This window comes from Chenopodium album, chromosome 7, assembly GCF_948465745.1.
Source record: "Chenopodium album chromosome 7, dcCheAlbu1.1, whole genome shotgun sequence".
Classification (NCBI taxonomy): domain Eukaryota; kingdom Viridiplantae; phylum Streptophyta; class Magnoliopsida; order Caryophyllales; family Amaranthaceae; genus Chenopodium; species Chenopodium album.
In genome coordinates this window covers 64,023,267-64,051,003 of record NC_137840.1, presented here as the reverse complement: position 1 = coordinate 64,051,003, position 27,737 = coordinate 64,023,267, and the positions used below count along the sequence as shown (strand labels likewise).

Here is a 27,737-nt window from a genome sequence, read left to right as displayed (position 1 = left end):
CTTCAGTTCTTCATCAACAAGTATGAAGTAAATGCATCTCAAACCTCAGCAGAATCCGAATTCGTAGTGAGATCAATATGCTCATAAGTCACAGATATTGGAAAAGCATTGCCTGTTTCCATGGACGACGATGTGATCATACTAGAACTCCTTGTTGTCCAATCTTCAGATTCATCATTTGGTTCGAAAGGTGGCTTACAAGTTAAATTTGGATGCCTTAGCCTTTCGAGTACCATTGTAACTTCTTTCATCGTCGGCCTTTCTTGTCCTGTAGGATTTAAGCATTGTGTTGCCAGGTAAGCAAATTCCAAAACATCCTCTTTTTTACTACCCTTTAATACCAAAGGATCAACAATTTCAACCAGAGTGTTATCGTTCATTGATGAAACAAAATACTTAGCCAAGCTTGTTTCTTTTTCATGTTTGATTTCTTCATCTTCATTTATTGGTCTTAGTGCACGGATTGGTTTTTGTCCTGTTAGAAGCTCGACCAAAATTACTCCAAAGCTATAAACATCACTCTTTTCAGAATATTGGCCCGAGTAGAAATATTCAGGATCCAAATAACCAAACGTTCCTTGGACAGCAGTAGTCAAATGAGTCTGTTCCATAGAAACTGCTCTAGAAATCCCAAAATCCGACAATTTTACTCCAAACTTGTCATCCAATAGAATGTTGCTAGATTTAATGTCTCTGTGGTAAATTGGTGTTGAAAACTCTGAATGCAAATAAGTGATTGCAGTAGCAGTTTCGAAAGCAATTCTCAGACGAATTTCCCATGTGAATATAAACCCGTCAGTGGATTTTTGGATGTGTTCCGAAAGAGTTCCATTAGATATGAACTCGTACACTAAAAGAGGTATGTTATCTTCCAAACAACACCCAAGAATCTTCACTACATGTCTATGTTTGATTTGAGATAATAGAATTACCTCGTTGATGAATTCTTTCCATTGGCTTTCATTGAGGGATGTTGATCTTTTAACTGCAATAACTTGACCATCTTTTAACATTCCTTTGTAGACAGTACCTTGACCTCCTTGTCCAAGCACGCGATCATTGCTAAAGTTGTCTGTGAATCTCTTTAATTCCGTTAATGAGAAGAGTTTAATTTTCTTACTAGCATCTATATTGGAAGACCCTTGTACTATAAGTTTTTTCTCAAAGTACTTTTGTCTAAGTTTGATCTCCTTTCTTCTTTTTCTAGTTTTGCATCGCCAACACACCCAAGAGCCTCCAAACACTACAAGAGCTGCGCCAACTGTATCCATTGTAACACTGAACATTAGAATATGAATTGCATTTGTGTACTGTTGACTACAATTTTTATATTTACTTTTATTTTATATTTGTCTTATTTTTTGCTAACAAAAACTGTCATTAATGTATGTAGATAATAATTTATACTCCTTCAATTGGTTAAAAAAAGTATATTCCTTCAATTCCTTAATAAATGTGTAACTCTTTAACATACATTAACTAGCCAATCATTCCCATAAGCATTGCATTTACTTTGAATCTCTTTAATTGTTGACATCTTATTTGGGTCCGCTTTGGGCAAAATAAAACCGTTTTCATCAATGTCAATGTGTATGGCATTTTTCAATTTTAACAAAGGCTGGGTTTAAAGTTGGTTTCATAGGTTAATATGTGACAAAACCCACCTTATTGTTGTTTGAAGTCAAGGCTTTATTGTTGTTTGTAGTCAAGGCAGACTTATTGTTGTGTTTGTTTTGAGTTTTCCTTTTTTTTTTTTTTTTTCAAATTGTGAAGTGTGACATGATAAATCTTTAGAGCTCCTACATAGATCCTTCATGTAATTGAGAGATACGATGGGACTGAATGTAACCACTCTTAAGACTTTAAGAGTGCTCTTTTGGTATGGGACTTGTTTCTCTGATATTTTGCCTAACACAAACTTTTAATTAAACCCGATTTTCACTATTTTAGTGAAAATCGAAAAAAGAGTTGGTACGTGGCCTAAAAACTAAATTTCTTATTTTCTCCCTCCTCTTATTCAAGAGCTTCTGTTTCTTCTTCGATCATCTTTTTCTCTCTCCTCTACTTCTCATCTTCTTTTGTTTTTTCTCTCTCCTCTTCTAGTGATTTTCATTTTCTCAGTTCACTAGTTGAATTTCTCTATCTGCGATCTTTAATTCTCAACTTTGAAATTGATTGTTTACTCATTTTTTTTTCAATTTTGTTAATTTTCGGTGTTTCGATTTTTAGGATTTTCGTCGTTTTGGATTTTTTGTAGTTTCTACAATGGTGAAGAAGAATAGTTTTATTTCTGGTGATGATGATGTTGATGTTTCTGCTCTAGGTTAGTGTTTGTACTCTTTTTTGTAAATTTTTCATCGCTTTGCTCGGTGAGATGACCGGAAATGGTGGAATCGACAATGGTTTCAATACTTTCTACGTCGCTAGCAGTGGTTTCGGCGGCGACTTTTCATTTGTTTGAGTGATTGTACTTTTTTTCATGACTATTGTTTATTTTGTGTTTATTTTTGTTGATTTTGATACTCTGGTTTGCATATTTAGTTTAATTACTTTTGTGAAAAAAGGTCACTTTTGTGAAAAAAAGGGGTCACTTTTGTAGAAAAAAAATGGTCACTTTTGTGAAAAAAAAATGGTCACTTTTGTGAATAAAAAAGGGTGGCTTTTGTGAAAAAAGGGTCACTTTTGTAGAAGAAAAATGGTCACTTTTGTACGAAAAAAGGTCACTTTTCGCAAAATATTTGATATACAATAAAATTATTTTAAACCGGGGGCATGCTAAAGGGATTGTTTGCCTAATATATGTATAGTTTAATGTTTTTTTTACATGTTTGGAATTGAATTGGAGCGAGTCCCAGTTTCTCAGGTAGAGAAATGTTGAATGTTTCTCTAGTGGCAAAAATAAAATAGCAAAAATAGGTTAGGTCCCGTGCCATGCACGGTTATTTAAATAACTACTTTTCAAATTGATACTATTTTAAATTTTTTAACCTTTTCTCTGGTATATTTATATCAATTGAATGCTTAAGAACGACCATAAAAATAGTTGGAAAAAGTTTTAATCAACATATGTCATTTTTGGCAAGTATTATTGAAGTATCCATAGAGTATTACATAATTGAAATTATAATCATAAATTATTATTCATAAAATAACAAAAGCATAATTTGTTGATTTGATATTTGCATTTCATTGTTTAAGTTTGTAGCTTATATTACATAATAAGTTTTTCCTAAAAAAATAGTCCGTATGTCGTAAATTATGTTAAGAATATTATTTTTAATTTTTTTGCTTAAGTTTATAGTTGTCAATATGTTATTTTATGGAAAAATATAATGAATCTTCTATTATACTTTTTACGTAATTAGTACTTTATATATGTAAAATATTGTTTTTTGAATTTATTTTTTTTCAAAAAATAATAAATAATAATAATTAAAAAAAAAAACCTAAGGGCACAACATTAGATGACACGTGACATTGTTGGTGTGTCTTTTAGTATATAGTTACCGATTATTGATTATTACGGAGTATTATTATTTTTTTTATTTTGCTAACAGGCCTAACACAACTTTCTTCTGTCATCTCCTGTTTACTTGAACCTTCCATCTTCCTCAATCCTCACTTATTCCTTTCTCATCAACAGTGGGGAATTCACCCCTCCAAGTCCCCAACAATAAAACAGACATCATCACCAACACCACAACAAACCCCAATCCGAACACTACCATTTTTGGCGGCTTCGGCAATAAATCAAAGTTAAAACCCTAAGAAAAATATGGATTTTAAGGGCATTCATGGTTAACCCTTAATGATATACTCTCTCCGTCCCTAAATTACATTCTACTTCTAGCATTTATTCCTCACATAATAGAGGGAAGTAGGAATGTAATTTAGGGACGGAGGGAGTAGTAGGTATTTGCATTGTCGTATGTTTGTGAGCTTTCACTTTTTTGATTTCCTTAACCTCCATTGTTGCAGTTTAATTGGAGGATGCCCTAGTTTTTCATGGTGAGAAACAAATTTTGTTTCTCACATGACATTTTCGTAAATAAACCAACAACTTTATTCAACTTTATTCAATTGTGGAGCCCATAATAATGAAAAAGTTGTTAATTTATTTACGAAAATGCCATTATGAGAAACAGGGAATTTCCCATTTAATTGTTGCGGAAAGAGAGAATGATGGTTTAATTACCCCCACCCGTTTAGTGACATTTACCTTCTGTTTGTTTCCATTAGTCATCAAAAAATAACCCCAACTTTTTCTTCAATATGACCACTTGACCAGCGTGCCCCCTTCATAAACAATTAAACATAACACAAGGTTTCTTGTATTTTATCATTTCTATTGTGTTTATATGTTAGTGGAAAGGAGCAATTATTAAAATGATGTATCATAGTTTTGATTAATTAACCAGTAGGGGTGTTCAAAGGCAAATTTTAATATGGAACATGGTGCATATTCAAATATGTGCACCACCATTAATAAGAGGCCACGTATTTTACAATTTGCCAACACAATATCAACATAATTTTCTCTCTCCTCTCTTCTCCTTCTCTCACACTTTCCTCATTTCTGATTTCTCTCTCCTCTTTCTTCTCTTTAAACTATTTTTCTCTCTATTAAATTCATTCATAATTTTGTTTTTGATTTAATTTTTTCATCACCATTGTTGTTCACCATAGATTGAGATCCTTCATCTCTTCCTCTTACAATTCTTAATTTCTGATTTCTCTCTCCTCTATTTTTTTTTTCCTAAATTCATTCATTATTTTGTTTTTGATTTAACTCCTTCATCACCATTGATAATCACTATACATTAATTAAAAAGTTCGTTTTCTTCAACCTTCAATTTGAAGCTTTGTTAATGGAGTTTTTCCAATGAAGTGAAGTTAAAAATGGCGGATTTGACGAGGAAGAGGTGGTTAAGACGACGGAGATGATTATTTTCCGATGAAATTCCTTTATCTAAATCACTATGGCTAGGTTTGAGTTTTGAAATATGTAGCTTTCATATTATTTTGATTTTTTATTGATATTTGTGTATTCTATTATGAACAATTCTGTTTTTGGTTATATTTTGGTATTTTGAACATTTTTAGTTAAAAATATGAACGTAGGACACGTTTCCTATAAATATATATATTTTTACAAACATATATTTTTGGATTTATGAACATCTTAATTATAATTTTGAACAAGTGATACATTATTTATGAACTTTTTATGAAATTTATGTATTTTGTAATCATTTTTTTTAAAAAAAAAAATTGGAATTTTGTACTTTATAAGGAAAGTCCAGCAGTTTCTTTAGGTGCAGATGTTTTTTAAGGGTGTTCAGTGGTTTGTGGTTGAGGTTCAGAAGTTTTTGTAGGGGGTTTAGAGGTTTTTGTAGAGTGTTCAATGGGTTTGTGGTTGGGGTTCAGAGGTTTTTGTAGGGTGTTCAGTGGTTTGTGGTTGGGATTCAGAAGTTTTTGTAGGGGGTTCAGAGGTTTTTGTAGGGTGTTCAGTGGTTTGTGGCTGGAGTTCAGAAGTTTATGTAGGGGGGTTCAGAGGTTTTTGTAGGGTGTTCATTGGTTTGTGGTTGGGGTTCAGAAAGTTTTGTAGGGGGTTCAGAGGTTTTTGTAGGGTGTTCAGTGATTTGTGGTTGGGGTTCAGAAGTTTTTATAGGGGGGTCAGAGGTTTTTATATGGTGTTCAGTGGTTTGTGGTTGGTGTTCAGAAGTTTTTGTAGGGGGTTCAGAGGTTTTTGTAGGAAGTTCATTGGTTTGTGATTAGGGTTTAGAAGTTTTTGTAGGGGGTTCAGAGGTTTTTGTAGGGTGTTTAGTGGTTTGTGGTTGGGATTCAAAAGTTTTTGTAGGGAGTTCAAAGGTTTTTGTTGGGGGTTCAATGATTTGTAGTTGGGGTTCAGAAGTTTTTGTACGGGGTTCAGAAGTTTTTGTACGGGGTTCAGAGGTTTTTGTAGTGTGTTCAGTGGTTTGTAATTGAGGTTCAAAAGTTTATATAAGGGGTTCAGAGGTTTTTGAGGTTTTTATGTTATCAGAAGTTTTTTGGGGCTTTTTTTTGTTGCTTCTAGTGTCTTATAAGAAGTTTTTAGGGGCTTTTCTTTTGCTTCTTGTGTTTGATATGAAGTTTCAGCCTTTCAGGTAGCTAATTTAATTTTGATTTTGATCTTCATCCTCTTCAACAGGAGTAGATAGTTTAATTTTGAATTTCTAAAAAAAAATTAAGAAAAAAATCAAAAAGACAATTATACAATAGAATATTGTTTCAATTTTATAATTTGTTCATTTTTTGAGTGATGTTTTCGTATGTTTTTCGTCTTTCGCCATGGTAGATTGCAGTTTTAGAAAGAGAAAATTGGTGATAGGAGACAGAAAATACAAAAAGAAATAATTGAAGAAGATTTTTAATTTATAAGAGGAGAGATAAAATTGGTAAGGGGAGATAGAAAATACAAAAAGAAATAATTGAAGAAGATTTTTAATTTATGAGAGGAGAGAGAACATTTTTAAAATGAAATAAAGATAATTATGGCGGATAGAAAGGAGGAACAATTAGTTTTTTTTAAAAAAAATTGAACTCCATGTGGCCTTTTTTCATCTGGGCTTTCTCTATTTGGCATAGATTGGGCCTGGTGCACCTATTTCTAGGTGCACCATGGTGCACATAATACTAATTGGTGTTCAAAATTTGGGTCGAATCGAAAAATGAGCCGGATCGGACCAAACAAATCGGTCTGATCTTTAGGTTGATAAATTTATTTTCCCGGTTTTCAATCCGGTTCGGTACAAAACCTATAAAAACCGGTTTTGGATCGGACCAATTTTTGTGTAAAATTATACATAAAACTTTTAATAATGATTAGAAAAATTTTTAAATTACCACAAAAAAATGTAACCATTTTCGAACTAACCACCCGTTTAATTTTATTTTAAATTACCACCCCTTAAATTAAATAAATTCTCAGATTTCCACCCATTTCAAAAATCTGGTGGATTTTTCGTGTGTGGGCCCGACCTAACGCTTATTTTGACTGATTTTTTTCCTTGATTTTTCTCTTTAGAAATGCTCTCCTAAGTTCAATTCACATTTTTCTCTTTGAAATTTAATAGAATTTGGTGAAGGAAATGTGAATTATAGTTTAGATAGCGTTTTTAAAGAGAAAAATCGGGAAAAAAAAATCAGACAAAAGAATCAAAATAAGTGTTAGGTGGGGCCTACAGACGGAAAATCCACTAGATTTTTGAAATGGGTGGTAATCTGAGCATTTATTTAATTTAAGGGGTGCTAATTAAAAATAAAAAAATTAAACGGGTGGTTAGTTCAAAAATGGTTACATTTTTTTTTGTGGTAATTTAAAAATTAACCTAATGATTAAGATTATCCTTAATAAGTTTGAAAAAATTTGGTCGTATGAGATTTTTTGTACTAAACATACTAAAAAAGATGTTAAAATATTGTTTTTCCTTTATTTTTTTTTCCGAATGTTCCAAAATTGTTTAAAATTTAGAAATATTTGTATAAAAAATCCAAATTTGGTCCAATCCGGTTCGGTTTGAATTTTGGACCGAATTTTGTTCCGATCCGGGTTCGGTCCTAGCTTAATCGCTCCGGTTCTTTTATTCTTGAAATTCAATTTTTCGGTCTTCAGTCTGGTCCGGTTTGGTTTGGTCCGGTCTTGGACCAATGAACAACCCCTATTAATCACTATATTTTTCAAATCTTTATTTTAATTATGCAAATTCAAAATTGTATTTATTAGGTTATTTCACTCGATTTATCAATCAATCCACCCAATTCATCCATGAATTATGAGTAGATTAGATGTGGATGAAGGTAAAATATAGGTGATGGAAGAATCGAGTGAAAGATAGATTGTTGGTGGATGCAAGCGGATGAAGCATCACTTGACTTACCTTCAATCCATTGCCACCCCTATTGCAAATTAAAGGCGTAAACGAAGACATCAAATAAATTCCCGGCAAATATCTTACCCAAAATAATAGCTAAACGTAGAAACATATATAGCACGTCTCGGGCGGTGATACCTGTAAAAAAAATCAATAGTCATTGATATCTATACGCTCCCTCCATTTTTTTAATTGCATTATTTGGGTTGGACACAAATTTAAGTTTAAGAAAGAAATTAAAAAAAAAAAAAAAAAAATGTCCAAGTCACAAACAAAGGAAAAAGAGTAAAAGTGAGGTAACCAGTATATATATCAAATGCAATAATAGTAAGGGTAAAATAGAAATTTGGTATATGTGAATACAAACAAAAAGTGTATAAAAGTATACCAATTAGGCAATTATAGTAATGGTGCAATTAATATGTAGCTTTCTAAAAGAAAAATAGTGAACTAAAAAACACTAAGGAAATACTTAGTATAGAATTATATGTTACAGAATTACAAAAATAAATATGTTTTAGTTATCTGACATTCTCTTTTCTTGCAAATGCTCTTTTTTCATGCCAACTTACGAATGAATCTTTCTCTCTCTCTCTATACTAGAGTGTACCCGTGCACGGGATATATATTTTATAAAAAGACATTACAAAAATCTAATAACAAAAATATATTTTAAATACGTGAAGTTGTTTGTGCTATAGCAACTGACTCTTTTATGTGTCTGGATACTCCGTGTAGCTAGATATTATAGAAGTTACTTTATCAGTGTTATAGGGGTTACTCTGTCAGTGTTATAGGGGTTACTCTGTCAATGTTATAGGGGTTACCCGCCAATGTTATAAGGGTTATGTGTTTTGTGTTAAAGAGGGTTACTCCGTCAATATTATAGGGGTTACTCCAGTCTGTTTGTCGCAAAAAAAAAAAAAAAAAAAAAAAAAAAAAAAAAAAAAAAACCATGTTATCACACAAAAAGCATTATGTATGTATCTTTTGTTTCGATCTGTGGCGGATCTAGGATTTTCGAACTTATGAGTCACCATCAATAATTGATCACTTATTTCAATCTAAAAATTATATAAAAAAATTTATATTTCACCAAAATGATTTCAATCCAAAAATAGGACATAAAAATACATACTATAAAACTATTGCATTAAACTAACTTTTTGATTTTTTTTTACTTAGAAACAAGAATTAATTAAAAAAAAAATGAGATTACTTAAGAGACCATTTATTAAATATAATAGGTCTCTTTAATGAAATATGAAAGCAGCGCAAAAAAATATTCTGGCTGACAAAAAGAGACTTGTTATCTAGAAAAGAGGTCTCTAATGACGTGGTGGCAAAAGCAGCAACAAAGAGACCACTTATCTGATATTTTAATAGGCGGTCTCTTTGATATTTAAAAAATATTGGTCATCTCAAATAGAAGCAACAAAGAGACCGCCTAACTGTAATAGGCGGTCTCTTAGGATTTTTTTTTTTTATTTTTTATTTTTTTTTTGTGTGCTAGTGAGTCACGTGACTCACTGTGCACCTTAATAGATTCGCCCCTGGTTTCGATGATTATTGAATTAATAATAAGGTAGTTAACTGATTTTTTTAAATATAAATAAACAATTGGAAGAATTTCTAAAGAGGTAAATAGTGGAACTTATAGTAGCGATATTACTAAAAAAAAGAGTACACATAATTTTGGAAAAACATGTGCAATTATTGTAATATTGGTGTTTTTAAAAAGAAATTGGGTAATATAATAAAATACTATGTTGGTAGTTTTTTTGGGGTAGTGTGTGTTATTAGGAAAAATAACAGTGGAAGTTTTTTTAGGAGGGTATTTTTATTTATTTTTTAAAAAATGACAGGTGGAAGTTATTTGTAGGGCAAAAAAAAAAAAAAAAAAAAAAAAAAAAAAAAAGAAAAGAAAAAGGGATTGAATGAGAATTGAGGGATTGGGTTTTGGAGTGATGTGGCGAGAAGTTGTGAAAATGACTCTTAAATTATATATTAGATATATATATATATATATATATATATATATATATATATATATATATATATATATATATATATTAAAAGGCGTTAATAAGAACGTCTTTGTGCCACGTAGACTATGCCACGTCACCCACTCCATCTCTCATTATGCAACATCATCACTACTCAATCAACTGGAATATTGTTTCATATAAGAAAAATGATGATATGGGGATTTGAACACCCTATCTTTTATAAGAAAGCTAGTTACTTAACCATCTAAGCCAATCATAAACTATGTTATAAATATTAAAATAAATGTATATAATTGATAATCACAAGGTCTAATTAAAGTAGCAACCGGTGCAACGCCCGAACAACACACTAGTTTAAAATTTAGTATTGGCATTATCATTACAAGGTATCGAACATGCAATCCTTATGGAAAATGATATTTATATCATTATTGTGCCAAAATAGAGAAAAACATTTATATCATTATTTAATTGCTCAAAAAGAAAATAACAAATTCTTGTAAGGAAAATTCCAAAAAAAAAAAAAAAAAAAAGTAAAATAAAAAAATTAAAAATTAAAAATTAAAAAGAAAAATTTATGTTCAGTTCAGTTCAGTTCAGTTCAGTTCAGTTCAGTTCAGCTCAGTTCAGTTCAGTTCAGTTCAGTTCAGTTCAGTTCAGTTCAGTTCAGCTCAGCTCCTAATTTCCTTCTCTTATAAAATATTCAGTTCAGTTCAATTCAGTTCAGTTCAGTTCAGTTCAGTTCAGCTGAGTTCAGTTCAGTTCAGTTCAGTTCAGTTCAGTTCAGTTCAGTTCAGTTGAGTTCAGTTGAGTTCAGTTGAGTTCAGTTCAGCTGAGTTCAGTCAATCGGAACAGGCCCTAAAAACTTAAGCTGGTGGTTGAATATCATAACTATGTTCTATATTCTATCGCGACCCTCACACGAGAGCCCATTGGACTTGAAGTGAGGATGCAACATGGACCATCTTCATAACTAACGCTTTATATTCTAATTTGAAAGGAGGGGTGGATGAGATTAAAACACGTGACCTTTGTTTTCATTACAAAATATTATTAGTTTGAAATTTTTGGAGACCCACGCTAGGAATTGGAAGGAGGGAAATAAAAAAATTATTTTAACAATGACAAATCTGACAATGTCATTGCAAAATATACTTTTTGTAACCATAAAATTGTCGTTGCTAAAAATGAGCTTTCTTGTAGCGAAGGGGTGAATGAAAATGAAAGGCTAGGGGTGTTAACTGGTAGGGGTGAGCAAAAAATCAGGGTACCCTGAATCGGAACCGGAACCTATTAGGAACCGAACCGAAACCTGTACAAGAGGTTCCGGATCCGGGTAGTAAATTGAAGAACATGTTGTAACAGGTTCCGGTTCAGGGTTTCAATTTTTTGGAACCGGAACCTGTAGGGTACCCTGTACGTGATAAAAGTATCACTTAATTTCAAATTATACACTAATTCTTACTCATATTTTTAAATAATAAATATCAAAATTACAATTATAAAAATATATATATTTAATTTGTTAGACAACTACTATTAGTTTGTCTTATTTAAAAGTTGCAAACATTATAAATTAGTAACCAACCAGGTTTTTTTTTAAAAAAAAATCCGCGAAAAAGTTAGTGAGTATATTATAATATAGGGTACCTTGAATCTGAACCGGAACCTCGGTTCCTTATTTCCAGGAACCTGTTGCAACAGGTTCCGGTTCCGGTTTATGGAATTTTTACAAGGTACCCTGTTATGCTCACCCCTATTAACTGGTGTTGTGATCAGGGACAAGATGGGTGTTGTGAGGCTAGTTGTAGTTTGGCGAGTGGAGTATGGATGGGATCCAGCAGAATAGCTGAGGCTAAGGCTCATCTATGGGGTCTAAAAGTTGATGTAGACTTCTGGTATCAATGATTGGTTGTGGAGAGTGATTATTGCCTCAGACTTAGGGTTCAGCAAAACTATTCGATGATTCGAATATCCGAATATTTGATCCTATTTGATTTGATAATTTAGGATATCCGATTCAAATATTTAGGGTGTTTGATAAGATATCAATTTTCGGATATCTGATATTTTAAAGATATCCAAAAGATTTTAGATTTCGGATATCGAATAACATATATTCTATCCAAATATAAAAAAATTGGGAGTTATTTGGTATGTCCAATCCAAAAAATGTCGGATGTCAAATATCCAAAACCCTTCGGATGGAATATCCCAAATTCAGATTTCAAATATCCAAAACCCTTCATTCCAAATGTCGGATATTGGATATTCGATTTGAAATCCATTTCGAAGACTCGGAGTGGACATCCAATCCGTGCTCACCCCTAGTTGGACCAGTGAATGCACTTAAATCACGAGATGGGATGTGTTTAGGGTATTTTTACCCTAGACACGTGGACCAATGAGAGGTCGCCACGTGTCAAGCACAAGATGGCCCATGTGGCTCAACATCCTCTTGACACTTGGCGCCCTCAGATATTTATCCAAAATGGCGGCCTTCAAAGGCCCAGATTCCTAGGAGCGCCGTAAAACGGCGCAGCCCACTAAAATCTAGGTTAAGTGACCTAGGTAGGGGCACTTTTCCCAACGACCCTATAAATAGGGAGATATTTCCCCATTTTGGGGGGAGATTGAATCATTTATTACACCCTTATTCTATTACATCAGAGAAAGACCTGAGCTTGGAATCTAAGCAGATACCCACTTAAGTTCCATTCTTTTTACTCCGTTTCAAGTTACTAACTTGACCGTCGGAGGCGGAGCTCCAACCACCCGGAGTCTCCGTTATTTTGCAGGTGCAGCTCAGCCGGAATCAGACTTCGTGACGTAACTCTCCCAAGGGACAAAAACACCCAAAACATTTGGCGCCGTCTGTGGGGAGAGTACCTCGAAGATGGTTCAAGAGTCTGTACCACCCCCTAACCGTCTGGGTGAAGACTCAGAAGTTTTTACAGACCATGAGGAGGATGAAGATCCTCAGGTCGAAGGTTTTACAGCCGGAGACGGCTCTCTCAGAACTAAACGCATCCGGCCTAGAGACACTCTGGAGCGGGGTGCCTCCCAGGCGGGTCCAAGTAGACCCTCTGAGCAGCCGGAAGGGGAAACCCAAACGGCCGCCGGATCAGCCCCTGTCACTCGAGACGAACTCATGAGATTCATGACAAGTTTCAAGGGTGAAATTACAGAGCTGATCACCAAGAGCCGGGCTGGTCCAAGTAAAGGCCAGTCGGCGAAGAAGACTCCTTCATAGAAGGGGAAGTCAGTCAGAAACCGGCAGCCCACTCCCCATCCAAAGGAGAAGGCAACCGGGACCATTGATTGGTAAAAAATCCTCCTCCCTGGGAGGAACACCAACAACTCTCGCCGGCCCCAGCAGCCGGTGAGAAGCAAAAAATCAACTATTGATGCCCGGGAGATCATCAACCGGAAGAGAAATCAATCGCTATCTGAGTCGGCTTCAACGTCGAATTTTCCAGACAGCTTCAACAACATTTCTGCAGGGAGTGCACCTTCCTTGCATGAGAGTCAGACAGGCGGTAGTCCCGTCCATTCTGGCCCTCATATGATTGGAGCTGTCCCGTATGTGCCTACTCAGGCTTACGAGCAGTATCCTCCTCACTTCATGCAGCCGGCCTTTTTTGGGGGTCAGGCGGCATATCCAAATGTCCAGCCATTGGACTGGCAGCTTCGTCTGCTGCGCCTGGGTGAACAACCTTCTGCGTTCACTCGGGAGATAACCGAGGCGGCTCAGCCGGCCAAGATTAAGAATGTGTTGGTTGGTACCTATGATGGTACCTCCAATCCGGAAGATCACCTCATGGCTTACACCAACCTCATGTATCTACAGGGGTTGGATGATGCCACTTTGTGTCAATGCTTCCCGGCTACATTGAAGGGCATTGCCCAACAATGGTTTGGCAATCTTCTAGCCGGGTCCATAGATAGCTTCAGGAAGCTTGCCTTCCTGTTTGCTTCCAACTTCTCAATGAACATCCCTGCTAAGAAAACAAGCCTTGATTTGAGCACTATTAAGCAGGGAGAGAGAGAAGGGCTGCGCTCATATGTCAGGCGGTTCAACCTAATCAGAATTCAGATTCAGGGGCTGTCTGATGAGGTAGCTTTTACAGACTTTTTTAAAGGTTTGAGAGACGTGTCGACCTTTAAGTTCGACCTAGTCAGAAAAGGGGCTTTCACCCTACAGGCGGCCCTGAGGGAGGCGGAAAGCTATATTCAAGCTACCGACCTCTGCTCGCCTGGTAGCCAGTCGGACTCTAAGAAGTCTGACAAGCAGAAAGACAACCGGCCTGCTCAGCCGGCAAAAAAGAAAGAAGAGAGCAAGAAGAGAAAAGAAGTCTGGGCGGTTAGTGACTCTGACCAGCCGTCCCAGAAGAAGAAGAAAGAATTTAAACCGTACGAGTTTAACAAAGACTGCAACTCCATCCTCATGGAGATAAAGGACCAGCTGTCCCTTGAGAAGCCGAATCCAATGAAAAGTTCCGTTCAATATAGGAACAAAAATAAATTTTGTCAATACCATGAGGAAGTTGGCCATGACACCAACGACTGCTTCAGCCTACAACGGACGTTGGACCGTCTGGCTGACAAGGGGATGCTGAAGTCCTATATTTCTAAGTCCCCAGCCGGGGCAAAAAAAAAAAACAAGGGTCAGTCCTCCAAGACTACCCCCCAGCCAGCTAGTAGTTCGGATACTGACAAGGAGCCGGTCTACACTATAGCAGGCGGGTTTTCATGTGTTGGCCCTACCATCAGGGGCACCAAGAGCTATCTTCGAAAGATGGACAAAGATGATGATGAGCAGGCGGAAGCCAGCTTCTCCTTCCCAGACGTCTTGATCACTGAGAAGGACAGGGGCAGCGTCCGCCGCCCGCATGATGACCCGGTGGTCATTGAATGTAAGGTTGCCAACCAGCTGGTTGGACGAATCCTTATTGACACCGGCAGCTCATCAGACATCATTAGCCTCCGGTGCCTGCAGAAGCTGAAATACAATGTCAGCAGCATGCATCCGGTCACCCACCCCTTGGTTGGTTTTGGGGGTGGGATGGTCTACCCAGCCGGAAGAATCGACTTACCCATCCGGCTGGGAGAGAAAGGCCAAGGACGACATATTGTCGTCAGGTTCTTGGTCGTTGAGGAGTTGACCGCTTATAACATTATCCTTGGCACGCCAACCCTCAACGTAGCCAAGGCGGTAATCATCCCATCCCTCATGCTCATCAAGTATGAGAAGGATGATGGCACTGTTGGTTCCCTGAATGGGGATCAGAAGACGGCTCGGGAGTGCTACCTCTCAGCCGTCAGGGACACTGTAACCCCAGGCGTCCAGGAATCAATAGACCTTGACAATGTCAAGGATGCCGATCCAGCACCCGCCCCACCAGCAGCCGGTAAGAAAAGAAAGGCACCTCTGTTGGTGGAGGTGAAGAAGGAGAAAAAATAGCAATCACTGACCGGTGAGCGGTCAGATGAGCTCCGTCCCCAACCGGCTGGCGAAAGCATTGATCTCGTTCTGGATGACAGTCGTCCAGAACGTACTGTTAACGTTGAGACGGTTGCTCATGCTACTTTGGGTGCAAGCTTGCACCTTCTGCTGAAAGAATTCAAAGACATTTTTGCCTTTGAAGTGGAAGAGATGCCAGGCGTCAGCCCGGATCTCGCTGTCCACAAACTCGCCGTGGACCCCAAAAAGAAGCCCATCCGGCAAAAGAAAAGAAACCACGGCGAGGAAAGAAGTCAGGCGGCAGCTGCCGAAGTCAAAAAACTGCTAGACGCCAGGTTCATTCGGCCTTGTAATTTTCCCGACTGGGTGGCAAATGTGGTCCTTGTTAAGAAACCGAATGGGACCTGGCGCATGTGTGTTGACTACACAGACCTCAACAAGGCGTGTCCAAAGGACAGTTATCCGCTTCCAAAGATCGACAGTCTGGTCGACTCTACAGCCGGTCACGCCTTGATGAGTTTTATGGATGCCTACTCCGGCTTCCATCAGATACCCCTGTAGAATAAAGATCAAGAAAAGACGGCCTTCGTCACTGATCAGGGGCTATTCTGTTACACGGTGATGCCGTTTGGCTTGAAAAATGCGCCGGCTACATTCCAACGGATGATTAACACTGTCTTTGTTAATCAAATTGGGAGGAATGTAGAGGCATACATTAATGACATGATAGTCAAATCCAAACAGGAGACAGATCACCTTGATGATCTCCGAGAAACCTTCACCACACTCAGGCGGCATAAGGTCATGTTAAATCCTAAGAAATGCGTCTTTGGTGTTGAGTCTAGGAAGTTTCTCGGATTCCTGATTAATCAAAGGGGGATAGAGGCTAACCCTGAGAAGATACAGGCGGTGATTGACATGAAGTCACCACGCACTATCAAGGAAGCACAGAGACTAACCGGTTGCCTGGCTGCTCTGGGGAGATTCCTTAGCCGGTGTGGTAACAAATGCCTTTACTTCTTCCAAGCAATCAGGAAGAAAACCATATTTGAATGGGGGGATGAGGCTGAGGCAGCTTTTCAACGGCTGAAAGAACACCTCCACTCTTTGCCAAGACTTGTTAGTCCATTGCCTAGGGAGGTGTTATACATGTACTTAGCTGTCTCAGATCATGCCTTCAGTGCCGTTCTCCTTGCTGAGAGAGACGGTGTTCAGCTTCCGGTCTATTTCATTAGCCATGTCTTAAAAAATGCTGAGCTCCGGTACCCCATGGTAGAAAAATTTGGCCTTGCTCTGTATATGGCTTTCGAGAAATTGAAGCCATATTTTCTGGCTCATCCGGTGGTAATCTACACCGACCAGCCCCTCAAGCGGCCAATGTCTAATCTGGAGTCATCCGGAAGAATGTTGAAATGGGCTATTGAAATGCAAAGTCTTGAAATCACTTTTGAACCTAGAAAAGCAGTGAAAGGTCAGGCGTTTGCCGACTTCATTATTGAAATGACCCGACCGGTGCAACCGGAAAATCTTGACCAGGTTTGGAAAGTGTATGTAGACAGAAGCTCAACAAAGAACGGCTGTGGTGCAGGAATTATATATGAGTCCCCAGAGGGGGACAAATTTGAATATGCACTGCGGTTTAAGTTTCAAGCCTCAAATAATGAGGCGGAATATGAAGCCCTGCTAGCCGGTATCCGCATGTGTAAGGCTGCAGGGGCAACGAAGATTGACGCCTAATTTGATTCACAGTTGGTCGTTAGCCAGTATGAGGGAACATATGAGGCAACTCATCCGGCTATGATCAAATATCTCCAGGCAGTCAAGTAAGAGACTGAGGCACTTGAGGAATTCCGTCTGAATCAAGTGCCCAGGTCAGGTAACAACCAGGCGGATGCCTTGTCCAAATTGGCTTCATCCGCCTGCTGTGATACTCCTCGATCGGTCTTTTGGGAAGTTCTTGAAAAAATAAGCATACATGAAGAGCCCATTGGAACCTTAGACCGAATCTCCACTTGGATGGATGTCATCCGGGCTTATCTTTCAGACGGCACGCTCCCTGATTCACCACAGGAAGCAGCCGCCCTGAAAAAGCGAGCTGCAAGCTTTGAGTTGAAAAATGGAGAACTCTTCAAAGCAGGATTTCTTAAACCCCTGTTGAAGTGTGTCACCCCAGAAAAGGGGAAGGAAGTTCTCGAAGACTTGCACTCGGGATTCTGCGCCTTTCATATAGCCGGCAGGTCCCTAGCTGTCAGAGCCAGACGACATTACTTTTGGCCCACTCTTGAGGCAGACGCCAAGGAGTTGGTGAAGAAATGTGACAAGTGCCAAAAATTTGGCAAACTTGTTCATCGCCCGACTACTGATCTGACGGCAATCACAGCCCAATCCCATTTGCTAAATGGGGCATGGATATCTTGGGTCCTTATACGCCTGCTCCGGGCGGAAAGCGCTACATCTTGGTGGCTGCGGATTATTTCACCAAATGGGTAGAAACTGAGCCGGTTAAAAACATCAAGACAAAGGATGTCATCTCTTTCATCTGGAAGAACATCATCACCCGGTTTGGGGTACCTATGTCTATGGTGTTTGACAATGGCCCTCAGTTTGAAACCCCCCAGCTCAAGACTTGGTTAGGAGATCAGGGTATCTCGTATTGTTTTGCATCAGTCGGCCGACCCCAAGCAAATGGTCAAGTTGAAGCCTTCAACAAACTCATCTCAGACGGTATTAAAAAGAAAATTGAACGGGCCGATGGCTTATGGGCAGAAGAGTTGATTCATGTCCTATGGGCCATCCGGACTACTGTGAAAGGGGAAACCGGCGAAACCCCATTTCTCATGGTATACGATGTTGAAGCCGTTTTGCCTATTGAGCATTATGAGCCGACTCTCAGAGTTATGCTCTATGATGAAGAGGCGAATTGGGAGGCCATGCGGCTGGCATTGGACTCCCTCCCGGAGCGTAGGGGCAATGCTGTTCTGCGCCATGAGATATACCGTCTGAGGATGACCAAAGCCTATAACAAGAGAGTGCACAAGCGTCCTCTTAAAGTGGATGACTTTGTGTTACGGAAAATGGAGGCAACCGGTAGGGCCAATGAGCTGGGAAAGCTAACTCCCAATTGGGAAGGCCCTTACCGGATTTATGAAGAAGTAAGGAATGGCACCTACCGCCTGGAAACCCCAGACGGCAGGCGTCTGCCTAGAACTTGGAATGTAGACAATCTAAAAAAGTACCACTTCTGAGATTGTAAACTTTTTGTAAACAAGAAGTCAATTAATGAAGATTCAGACTTTGTTTGCAAAATCAAGTTATTACTTAATTATCCATCCGGGTAATACCCAGGCGGATTTTTCTTTGTCTAACTAAGTTTGACACTTAGTAAAGGTTACATCTGTTGGACCGCCTGGGTAATACTCGGATCCCTTGTTCATTGAAATTTAATACTTTGTTTGTTCAACTGCCCGATCATCCGCATGGGTAATACCTAGACGGACCCGCTTGTTTAAAAAACTAAAGTTTGATACTTAGTGTAAATCTAATACTGACTAAAAACTAAGCACAAAAACGTTTAATGGCCATACAACCGGTCTCAAACAAGACCTGAGGCTAAAAAGCCGGATGGTTGCTCATTTTATAAAATCGCCTGTCCCAACATGGACAAAGGTGTCCGGCGACACCCCTCCGGGTGCAATCGTCGCAGAGAACAGACTATTTGTCGGTTCTATGTACCAATGCAGACGGCAAAAATTGAACGACCAAATTGGCCAACTCGTAGTCGTCTGACCAAAATAGCCTATGAAGAGCGAACAAGTTTCCAGATACCGGATGCCCATATGCATCAGTCGGTCATTGATAGAAATTCATACTAGGGTTATTTATTCCAAAGTTGCACTCACTTCCCTTATTGGGGCAAAGGATTGTGTAACGGCTACGCGTTAACCCCAGACGGAATTTAACCGCCTAGGTAAGAAGCTCAAAGCACCCACTTTAATGGCCGGCTGTGCACTTGGTTTGGGGCAATCACCATTGTGATTGATTGGCTTAAAAACACTCCATACTTCTCCAAGTATCAAGTGTTTTCAAGACAATCAATCAGCCTGACACTAAACCAACCGCACAGCCGCTTAGGGGCAAGAGCACCCGGATTGCAAATTGCCGCATGCTTTTTTAAGTTAGGCAAAATACTAAAGAATTGCAAACAAATGAATAAAAATTCAAATTGAAAAAAAAAAATAACTCAAGACATATATAAAATCCGACTGAGTCGGAATACTTCATTCATATAAAATGGCACAAAGGCCAGAATAATTGTTAACCGGACACATCCGGTGAAGAAAGAAAGTGGAAATGTTAATCCAACCCCATGGTTGGTAAAAAGATACAACAAAACACGGCATGCAAGCCGGTAAACGACATGGTTGGCATACTGCCGCAGAAAGGTGGGAGGACCACCTAAGGCTTAGGCAGAGTCTTCTCCGGCTGAGCTTGGCTGGCTTGGCCCTCTTGCTGATCATCCGCCTGCTCCTCATCATCAGAGACTTCATATCCCTGCTCAGAAGCCCAGTCTTTGAAGCGAGGCGGTGGAGCATCACCTAGTTGCTGGGCATCATACACCTCAGTGGCGTAATCATACCTCAGCTTATAGACTTCAAAGTCTATTTCTGGGTAAAGGAGCCCCAGGTGATCTTCAGCCGGGCCAAGTTGTCCCGCTCATTCTCCTCGGTCAGCCGGGTCTGCTCCCGGGCCAGCTCGTCCGCCTGCTTGTTTCGAAGGGTCATGAGCTCGAGCCTCAGGCGGCCATTGTCAGTCCGGAGTTCGGCATTCTCTTTATCAGCATCCTCTAATGCCTTGAGATCAGACTTGGCATCTTTCAGCTACTTGTCAAGGTCATCAGCCCGGCTGTTAGCTTCATCGTTTGCAGCCGTTAAACTCCGGATCAGCTCCTCCTGTTTCAACTCTACTGCTTTAATCTTTAAATTACACATATAATCAGAATGTTCAGCAAAGTTGAGGTTTTCTAGGGCCCTCCGCCTGGCGTCATTTACCTCTTCTTGCTTCCGCCTGAAGGGGCCCCGGAGATTGTCCACCCTCACCATAGCCTGAATCAATAGCAGTCGGTTAAAGAGTTACTTAGTCAAATTAAAGATGAAAGACATCAAGATAGAACAACCATGTACCTCATCCAGAGAGCCCATTATCCGGTCAAAGTCCACAACCTGCAGATCAGGTATGGATGCCTTCTCGGACCGGGTGAGGGTCCTCACCATCCGTTTTGCGAAGCCTGGAAGGTCCGGCTGGTCAGAAGTCGGACCTGCATCAAGAGTAGTGTTATGTGAGATAGAAGCAGCATAACTGGCATTCATCCGTTGCCGGCTGCTGACGGACCCTTTTGAAGAATCAACCTTGGTCTTGATTCTCATGAAATTAAGTGGCCAAGGTATTTCAGTTCCTTCCTTACCTTGAGCTTCCGGATAGGTCTCCGACTTGTTCTCCTCCCCAGTGGTTGCCGCACCGTCTGCAACCTCAGGTGGCATGCCACCCTTTGATGCCATTGAGGCATCCGGCGTCTTCTGTTGTTCTAAGCTTTCACTGAGCTTTTTCAGAACAGCAGGGGATTTGCCCCCAGTCGTTGCACGGCCGGATTGGGCAAAGCCTTGTTTTTTGGGGGGGTCCTTTCTTGCGGCTTTGGCAGTCGGAGCCTTTTCCAGACCATCTCCTTGCCTTTTGAGAAGCTTGGAGAATGATCGAGGGATTCTCTTGGCGGACTCCTGAGAAAGAAGCAAATATGAGTATACCCAACCGGTAAAAAAAAAAAATGCAAACATTAAGTCAGGCGGTCTTACCCCGCCTTTCTTGTTGTCCTTTGCCTCGATGGCTGCCTTCTTGGCAAGAGCCGCCTCCTTTCGCAATTGCACAGCCGATTTAGCAGGAGTCTTGTCCTGGTCAACCATCTTCAAGGCTTCTTCTACAATAACAAGAATTTCAAGTTAGAAAGAATCAATGCAAGTTTGCAATAAAAAGAAAAATAACAGTTGTTCCGGGTGTGAAGTATTCTACCCCTGGGAAACATTGTGCTTAGTCCGCAGGCGGACAAAAAGCATTCATCTTTGAAGAAGTCCGGGTGGGGGATCCAGTTCTTAGGAACAGTAATGTCAGTCCCATCCCCCATGGGCTCAGTTGTAGTTTCAAAAAATCCCGGCTCCATGATCTGCTCCCGGGCTTTAGTAGATAGTTCCGGGAGAGGGCATTTGCGTCCAAGGAGAGCCGGCTCAGTGTTGTACCGGCACAGTGTCCGGTTGTGTCTTAGGGTGGGGGAGGAAATCAAATAAAACTTGTCCTTCCATCCGGACCATTTGGACACTTTGTCCAAAGTCATTAAGTATTGGGGCAAGGTAGTCAGAGTATACCATGCCCCATGGCCGCCTGGAGCCTTGCTCAAATAGTGCATGTGAGCGAAGGCAGAGAAGCTAGGGTTCAAGTTTTGGAACTCACAGGTGGCAATGTAACTTAAAATGTTCACCCACGAGTTTGGGGTGAGCTGCCAAACCCCCAGATCGTACCCCTTTAGGATTTTCCTAATCCCGGGGTGAAGGGGGAATCGGAGGTCGGCTTCTATTACCGCCTCATAGCAGATGAAGTAGTCATCTGCATGATCAATGTCGTCCCCCCAGGCCATTACAGCATCAGCCGGAGGGACAATAACTTTCCATCCCCTTCCAAAGGGATGTTTCTCCATAAAAGCCCTGAACCCGCTGTTAACACTAGTAGAAAAATTGAAAAATGCACCGCTAATTGGCCACCGGTTTTTGAAAACCGGTGGCTTAATTAATGGGCGGGATGAGCCAAACCGGTTTTGCCACCGGTTCAAACCAAACCCGTGGCAATAATTAAAAGGCCATCGGTTTTGAACCGATGGCAATATCCAATTAAATTAAAAAAAAAAAAAAAAAAAAAAGCGCCCCATAAAAAAACCCAAACCCAAACCCTACTCACTCATCAGCCTCCCTCATTCTCTCTCTCCTCTCCTCTCCTCTTCTTCTCTTTCCTGCTCTATCGTCTCAACCACCACCGCCGTCGTCCCTCTTCTTCCCTTTCCTGCTCTCTCCCTCATTTGATCTCCTTCTCTTTCTTTCATTTCGATCATCGATCTCCTTCGATCTCCTTCTCAATCTCCTTCTCTATCTTCTTCTCGTCTCCTTCTCGATCTCCTTCTCGTCTCCTTCTCGGTCATTTCAACCACCACCGCAACAACAACAACGAAGACATGCACGAGGTTAGGTTTAATTTTGTGTTTAATTAATCGATTTTAATCGATTTTTGGATTTTGTTGGGTTTAATTAATTGTTAATTAGTCGATTTTGGATTTTTTGAGTGTTTTCATCGATTTTAATTGATTTTAATCGATTTTAAGTCGATCTCCTTCTAAGTTCTATTCGATTTTATTCTGTTTATTTATTTTTTTTTTCCGATTTTGAGCTTGGGTTTTTACTAATTTATGGGAATTTTGTTTTTTTTTTTCTGGGTTTGTTTTTTCTTTTTTTTTTTCTGGGTTATTTTTTCTGAGTTTTTGTTTATTACACGTGGGTTCAGTTGGTGGGTGGATCTGGTGGGTGAAGGTGGGTGTTCGGGTGAAGGTTAAGGTGGTGCGAATGGTGGGTTAAGGTGGTGCTGTTGGTGGGTTAAGGTGGTGGGGTGGTGACTGGTGTGAGATAGTACTTAAAAAAAAATTTGTGACATTTAGTTTAAAATGAAATTTGACAGAAAATTCGATTTTAATTCCATCTTCTTTTGGGTTTAATTCGATTTAATTCTTGTTTTTTTTTCTCTTTTCTGAGTTTGAGAAAATCAATTTCAGGGATTTAATTTTATTTTTGTTTAATTTTTTTTCCTGGGTTTTTGTTTAATTTCTGGGTTTTTGTTTTTGTTTATGTGGGTTTTAAACTGATTTTAATCAATTAATGGTTACATGCAGTGTTTTGGTTATTATTTTTTTTTTCACAGCTTATTTTAATCGATTTATTTTTTTGTTTTAATTGATGCAGGTATATTGATCAATATCTTAAATCGAAGAACCAAGATGCAAGAATAGTGAATTAGATGTTGTATGGGGTTTTTTAGATTTTAATGTTGTAATTATATTTTAATTTAATATTGGAATTTTAGTTTGTAAATCTGATTATCTTAGTTATTTGGAACTGTTTTTTGAGAAATTTATTTGTAGTTATTATATACTGGTTATTGATGAATATATGTGTGTTTCATGTATATTATTCATATATATATGTTTCTGCAACATTTTAAGTGAAAAAAATGCAAAAAAAAATAATTTTTTTTTTGTTTTTTTAGGGTATTATTGCCACCGGTTAACCGGTGGCAATAGTTGTTAATACAAAAAAAAAAAAATTGCGGGAACGAGTATTGCCACCGGTTAACCGGTGGCAATACTTAATTTTGCCACCAGTTTTGAACTGGTGGCAAAAGCTTCAGTTTATTGCCACCCCCCAAATGACCACCGGTTCAAAACCGGTGGCATAGGGGGATTTTGAACCGGTGGCCAATTGATATTTTCGCCTAGTGTAAGAAAGGCAATGTTGCTCGGCAGCATCCGGTTCTCTTTGGGTTGGGGTTGTCAGCTACTTTTGGCGGCTGCTGATAGTCAGCCGCAAAATCCCCCTGGTCAGAGCCGGAAGATTCTGCTCTTGATCCTTGGGCGGCCTCAGCATCGCCGGCTTCATTGGAGGAGGCGGCTCCCTCGCCGTCCACCTCTCTTACCCCAGAGCTCCCGGATGTAGAAGGAGCCTCTTCGTCGGATCCACTCTCCTCCAAATCCCTCGGATCCCCATCCGGGAAAACCTCATCGGCTGGCACTCTCATGGTGCGCCGGCTCTTAGACCGTCTGGCCGTTTGTTTCGTTCTGGCCATTGTGTCCTGCACAGACACAGAGAGGGAGGAATTCGGAGATGAGCATATTGGTTCCGACAGTCCAGAAAAGGCACCCCCTATTCTAGACTTAGCCGTTCCTGGGGATCGGCTGAGTGTCCTAGGTAGTGCCGAGTGGGTGGATTGGGAACTCATTTATGTTCTATTAAGCAAGCCAGGCATACAGGCGAAAAAAATGGTATGTAAATCGAAAGGGAGAAAAGCTAAAATGGTACAGGCGGTTACCTTACTTTGACTCTGAAAAATCTGAAAACCGCTACAGCCGGTGAGCCGGGTGATGAACTGCTAAACTTGAAACTCGCTGATTATGCAGGCGGGAGCAGAGAAAAATCTCTCTAGAATCTCTCTTTTTCTCTCTCTAAAAAGTCAATGTGAATGTAAAGTGTGAAAAGGAGGGGGGGTAACTTTCTATTTATAGAAAGTAAAAGTGGGGGGAAAATTTTGATTTGAAATTCAAAATTTTACCCCGTTACTATTCACCTATGAGAGGTGGACACGTGTCACAGGCCCCACGTGCCATGCATGTGCGACCTGTGAGGGGCAAATGTTTAGGGTATTTTTACCCTAGACACGTGGACCAATGAGAGGTCGCCACGTGTCAAGCACAAGATGGCCCATGTGGCTCAACATCCTCTTGACACTTGGCGCCCTCAGATATGTATCCGAAATGGCGGCCGTCAAAGGCCCAGATTCCTAGGAGCGCCGTAAAACGGCGCAGCCCACTAAAATCTAGGTCAAGTGACCTAGGTAGGGGCACTTTTCCCAACGACCCTATAAATAGGGAGATATTTCCCCATTTTGGGGGGAGATTGAATCATTTATTACACCCTTATTCTCTTACATCAGAGAAAGACCTGAGCTTGGAATCCAAGCAGATACCCACTTAATTTCCGTTCTTTTTACTCCGTTTCAAGTTACTAACTTGACCGTCGGAGGCGGAGCTCCAACCACCCGGAGTCTCCGTTATTTTGCAGGTGCAGCTCAGCCGGAATCAGACTTCGTGACGTAACTCTCCCAAGGGACAAAAACACCCAAAACAGGATGTAATTAGCTTTTACATAAATAGTAAAAAGGGCAACATTTTCAGGTATATCAGTAATACAAGACCATCATTGAGAATTCCTTTCATTATAATTTTGTGAGAAACCTCTTTTAAAAGCATTTTTTTTTTTTTTGAAAAACCTCCTTATAAAAATATTTTTGTGAAATCATACCTGAATCAAAATTTATTTTACAAAATCATACCTTTTGACGAAAAACGGGATTTCAGGCGTTGACTACCCACGTGTTCAATGGAAAACCGCCCAATCTTATATTTCCCAACCACCACCAACGACCAGCCACCCGGCCCACCCCCACCTGCCCAACCACTCCCTTACCGGCGACAATACCCTAGGCTACGACTGTCAGCGACGCTTCCTTGGATAACAACAAGAATATAATTTTTGGAGGAGGACAATATTTGCTCTGATTTTGGGGCTTAATTGAGAGGCCGAATTGGGGTTGCAATTGGTGCGGTGTTGCAGCGGTGGAGATGGAGGTTGTTGCGGATTTATGTTGTTGTGCTTGCGCGGAGATAGGTGGTGCGGTGGAGCAGGTTGCGAGAAGTAGTGAAGGTTGGACGGTGTTGTGGTGGCAACAGGGTTACTGGTTTTAAGGGGTTGTGGTTGCGGTGGGAAGAGGAAGGAGAGGAAGAGTCGTCGACGGGGTTTGGGGTTCTGGGTGACGATGTGCTGGGGCTGGGGAAGCGTCGCCGGTGGGGGGAACAGGGATCCCTAGACGCTGGCAGGAGGGGTGGTGGACTGGTGGTGGGTCTGATTGGGTTTGGATGGTTTTCCGTTGAACACATGATATGCACGTGGGTAGTCAACGCCTGAAAATGGGGTCAAATCCCATTTTCCGTCGAAAGATATGATTGTGTAAAAATTTTTTTGATTAAGGTGATCTCACAAAAAAAAATTTATAAGGAGGTTTTTCACAAAAAAATACTTTTAAATGGAGGTTTCTGACAAAATTTCCAAAAAAGCTGTGATTATATGTTAAGATTAACACAATAAAATCATATATCAACAAATCCTATAATTTAGGAAACTATTCAAAGAAAAATAAGATAATGATATCAGCATTATCCCAACGAAATCTGTGGTGTAAATAAAATTTATTTCAGATGAGGTAGATTATTCACCAAATTAAACAAGCAAAATTGAGATAATTTTACCTAAGTTTGATTCATTGAAGTATCCCCATTGAAGCACAACAGGTACGGCAGTTATCCCAGTTGACAACGGTGCATTAGCTTCTAAATAGTCCTTGCTAATCAAGAAGGCAGCCCTGCAATTTCCAGAGACATTGGTGCTGCTCACACTTGTACTGTATTCCTTGATCTCTGTCTCTGGTTCATCATCAATGGATGCAGATGCCAATTTAGCCTGACAACAGCGGTAGCCATTGCATCTGTTTCCTCTTAAAACAGATGCAGGTGGATTAAGGGTACAAACAGAGGCGCATCCTGCGATGATTCCACCCGTCTCATTCAACAATAAAGCGTATCCATCACATCCCACTGAAGCTAAAACATTCTCCAAAACTGAATATCTGAAGGGGGAGTTGGTAAGGTTGTGGCTCCTCTCAGTAAGGCCATCACTAGGGCAAGTAGTTGATGACGGAATGTTTACAGTTACCATACCCCAATAACCCCATACTCCCGATGTCCTATAATAATAAAAATGATAAACTTCAAGAATCTCGAGGTTGAGTTTCTGTAGAAATGGTTTTGGTTGTGATGAAGAAGAGGAATTACAGGAGACTGCATAGTTGGGGTCTAAAAAACAGTGATTTGCGGTCTCAGGGCGAATACCAAACGGGTAAGGTATATCAATATTTCCACACCGGTGTATACAGTCGTCTTTATCTTTACGTAGCTCAGATGGTCTCCATAAACTAGATGATATAATTATTAACACAAGAAATAAGGGGTATGAGTTTAGGATTTTCATTTTGGATACTTATCCGAGCTTAGAGCTCCATCGATCAAAGTCTTTAGTGTTTTAATGTAGTGTTTCTTTACTTTTTTGGAATGCCAATGATAAGGTCACTAAGACACGGTTTGGGTTGAATCAGTATGAACTTCTTTCGTCCCATAAAGTTTTATACTCTATCATATACCCTCTCTTGCCAAGATTTAAATCTCAAACCCTCTATCATTTACAATAAGAACAATATAATACCAATTGAAACCATATTTATTTGGTCAAGTTAGACAGTCTTGTGTGTAGCTAGCTGGTCATACCGTGTGACCATTTGTAAAAGAAACAAAGTAACCCCGATAACACTAATCAAATAACCTCTTTAATACTGACCGAGTAACTCCTTTAACACTGATTGAGTAACCCTTATAATACTGACAAA

General features: G+C 39.6%; 1 protein-coding gene across 1 annotated transcript; it reads right to left on the bottom strand.

Annotated features, from left to right (window-relative positions):
* On the bottom strand, nucleotides 1-27,325 carry LOC145638069 (wall-associated receptor kinase-like 1). The gene is made up of 3 exons (XM_081689033.1): nucleotides 26,525-27,325; nucleotides 18,880-18,886; nucleotides 1-1,261 (listed from the first exon to the last, which is right to left on the bottom strand). Exons 1-3 carry the CDS (start codon nucleotides 27,323-27,325, stop codon nucleotides 39-41), a joined length of 2,031 nt encoding a protein of 676 aa, XP_081545159.1. The 3' UTR covers nucleotides 1-38.
* Between the last annotated feature and the right edge of the window lie 412 nt (nucleotides 27,326-27,737).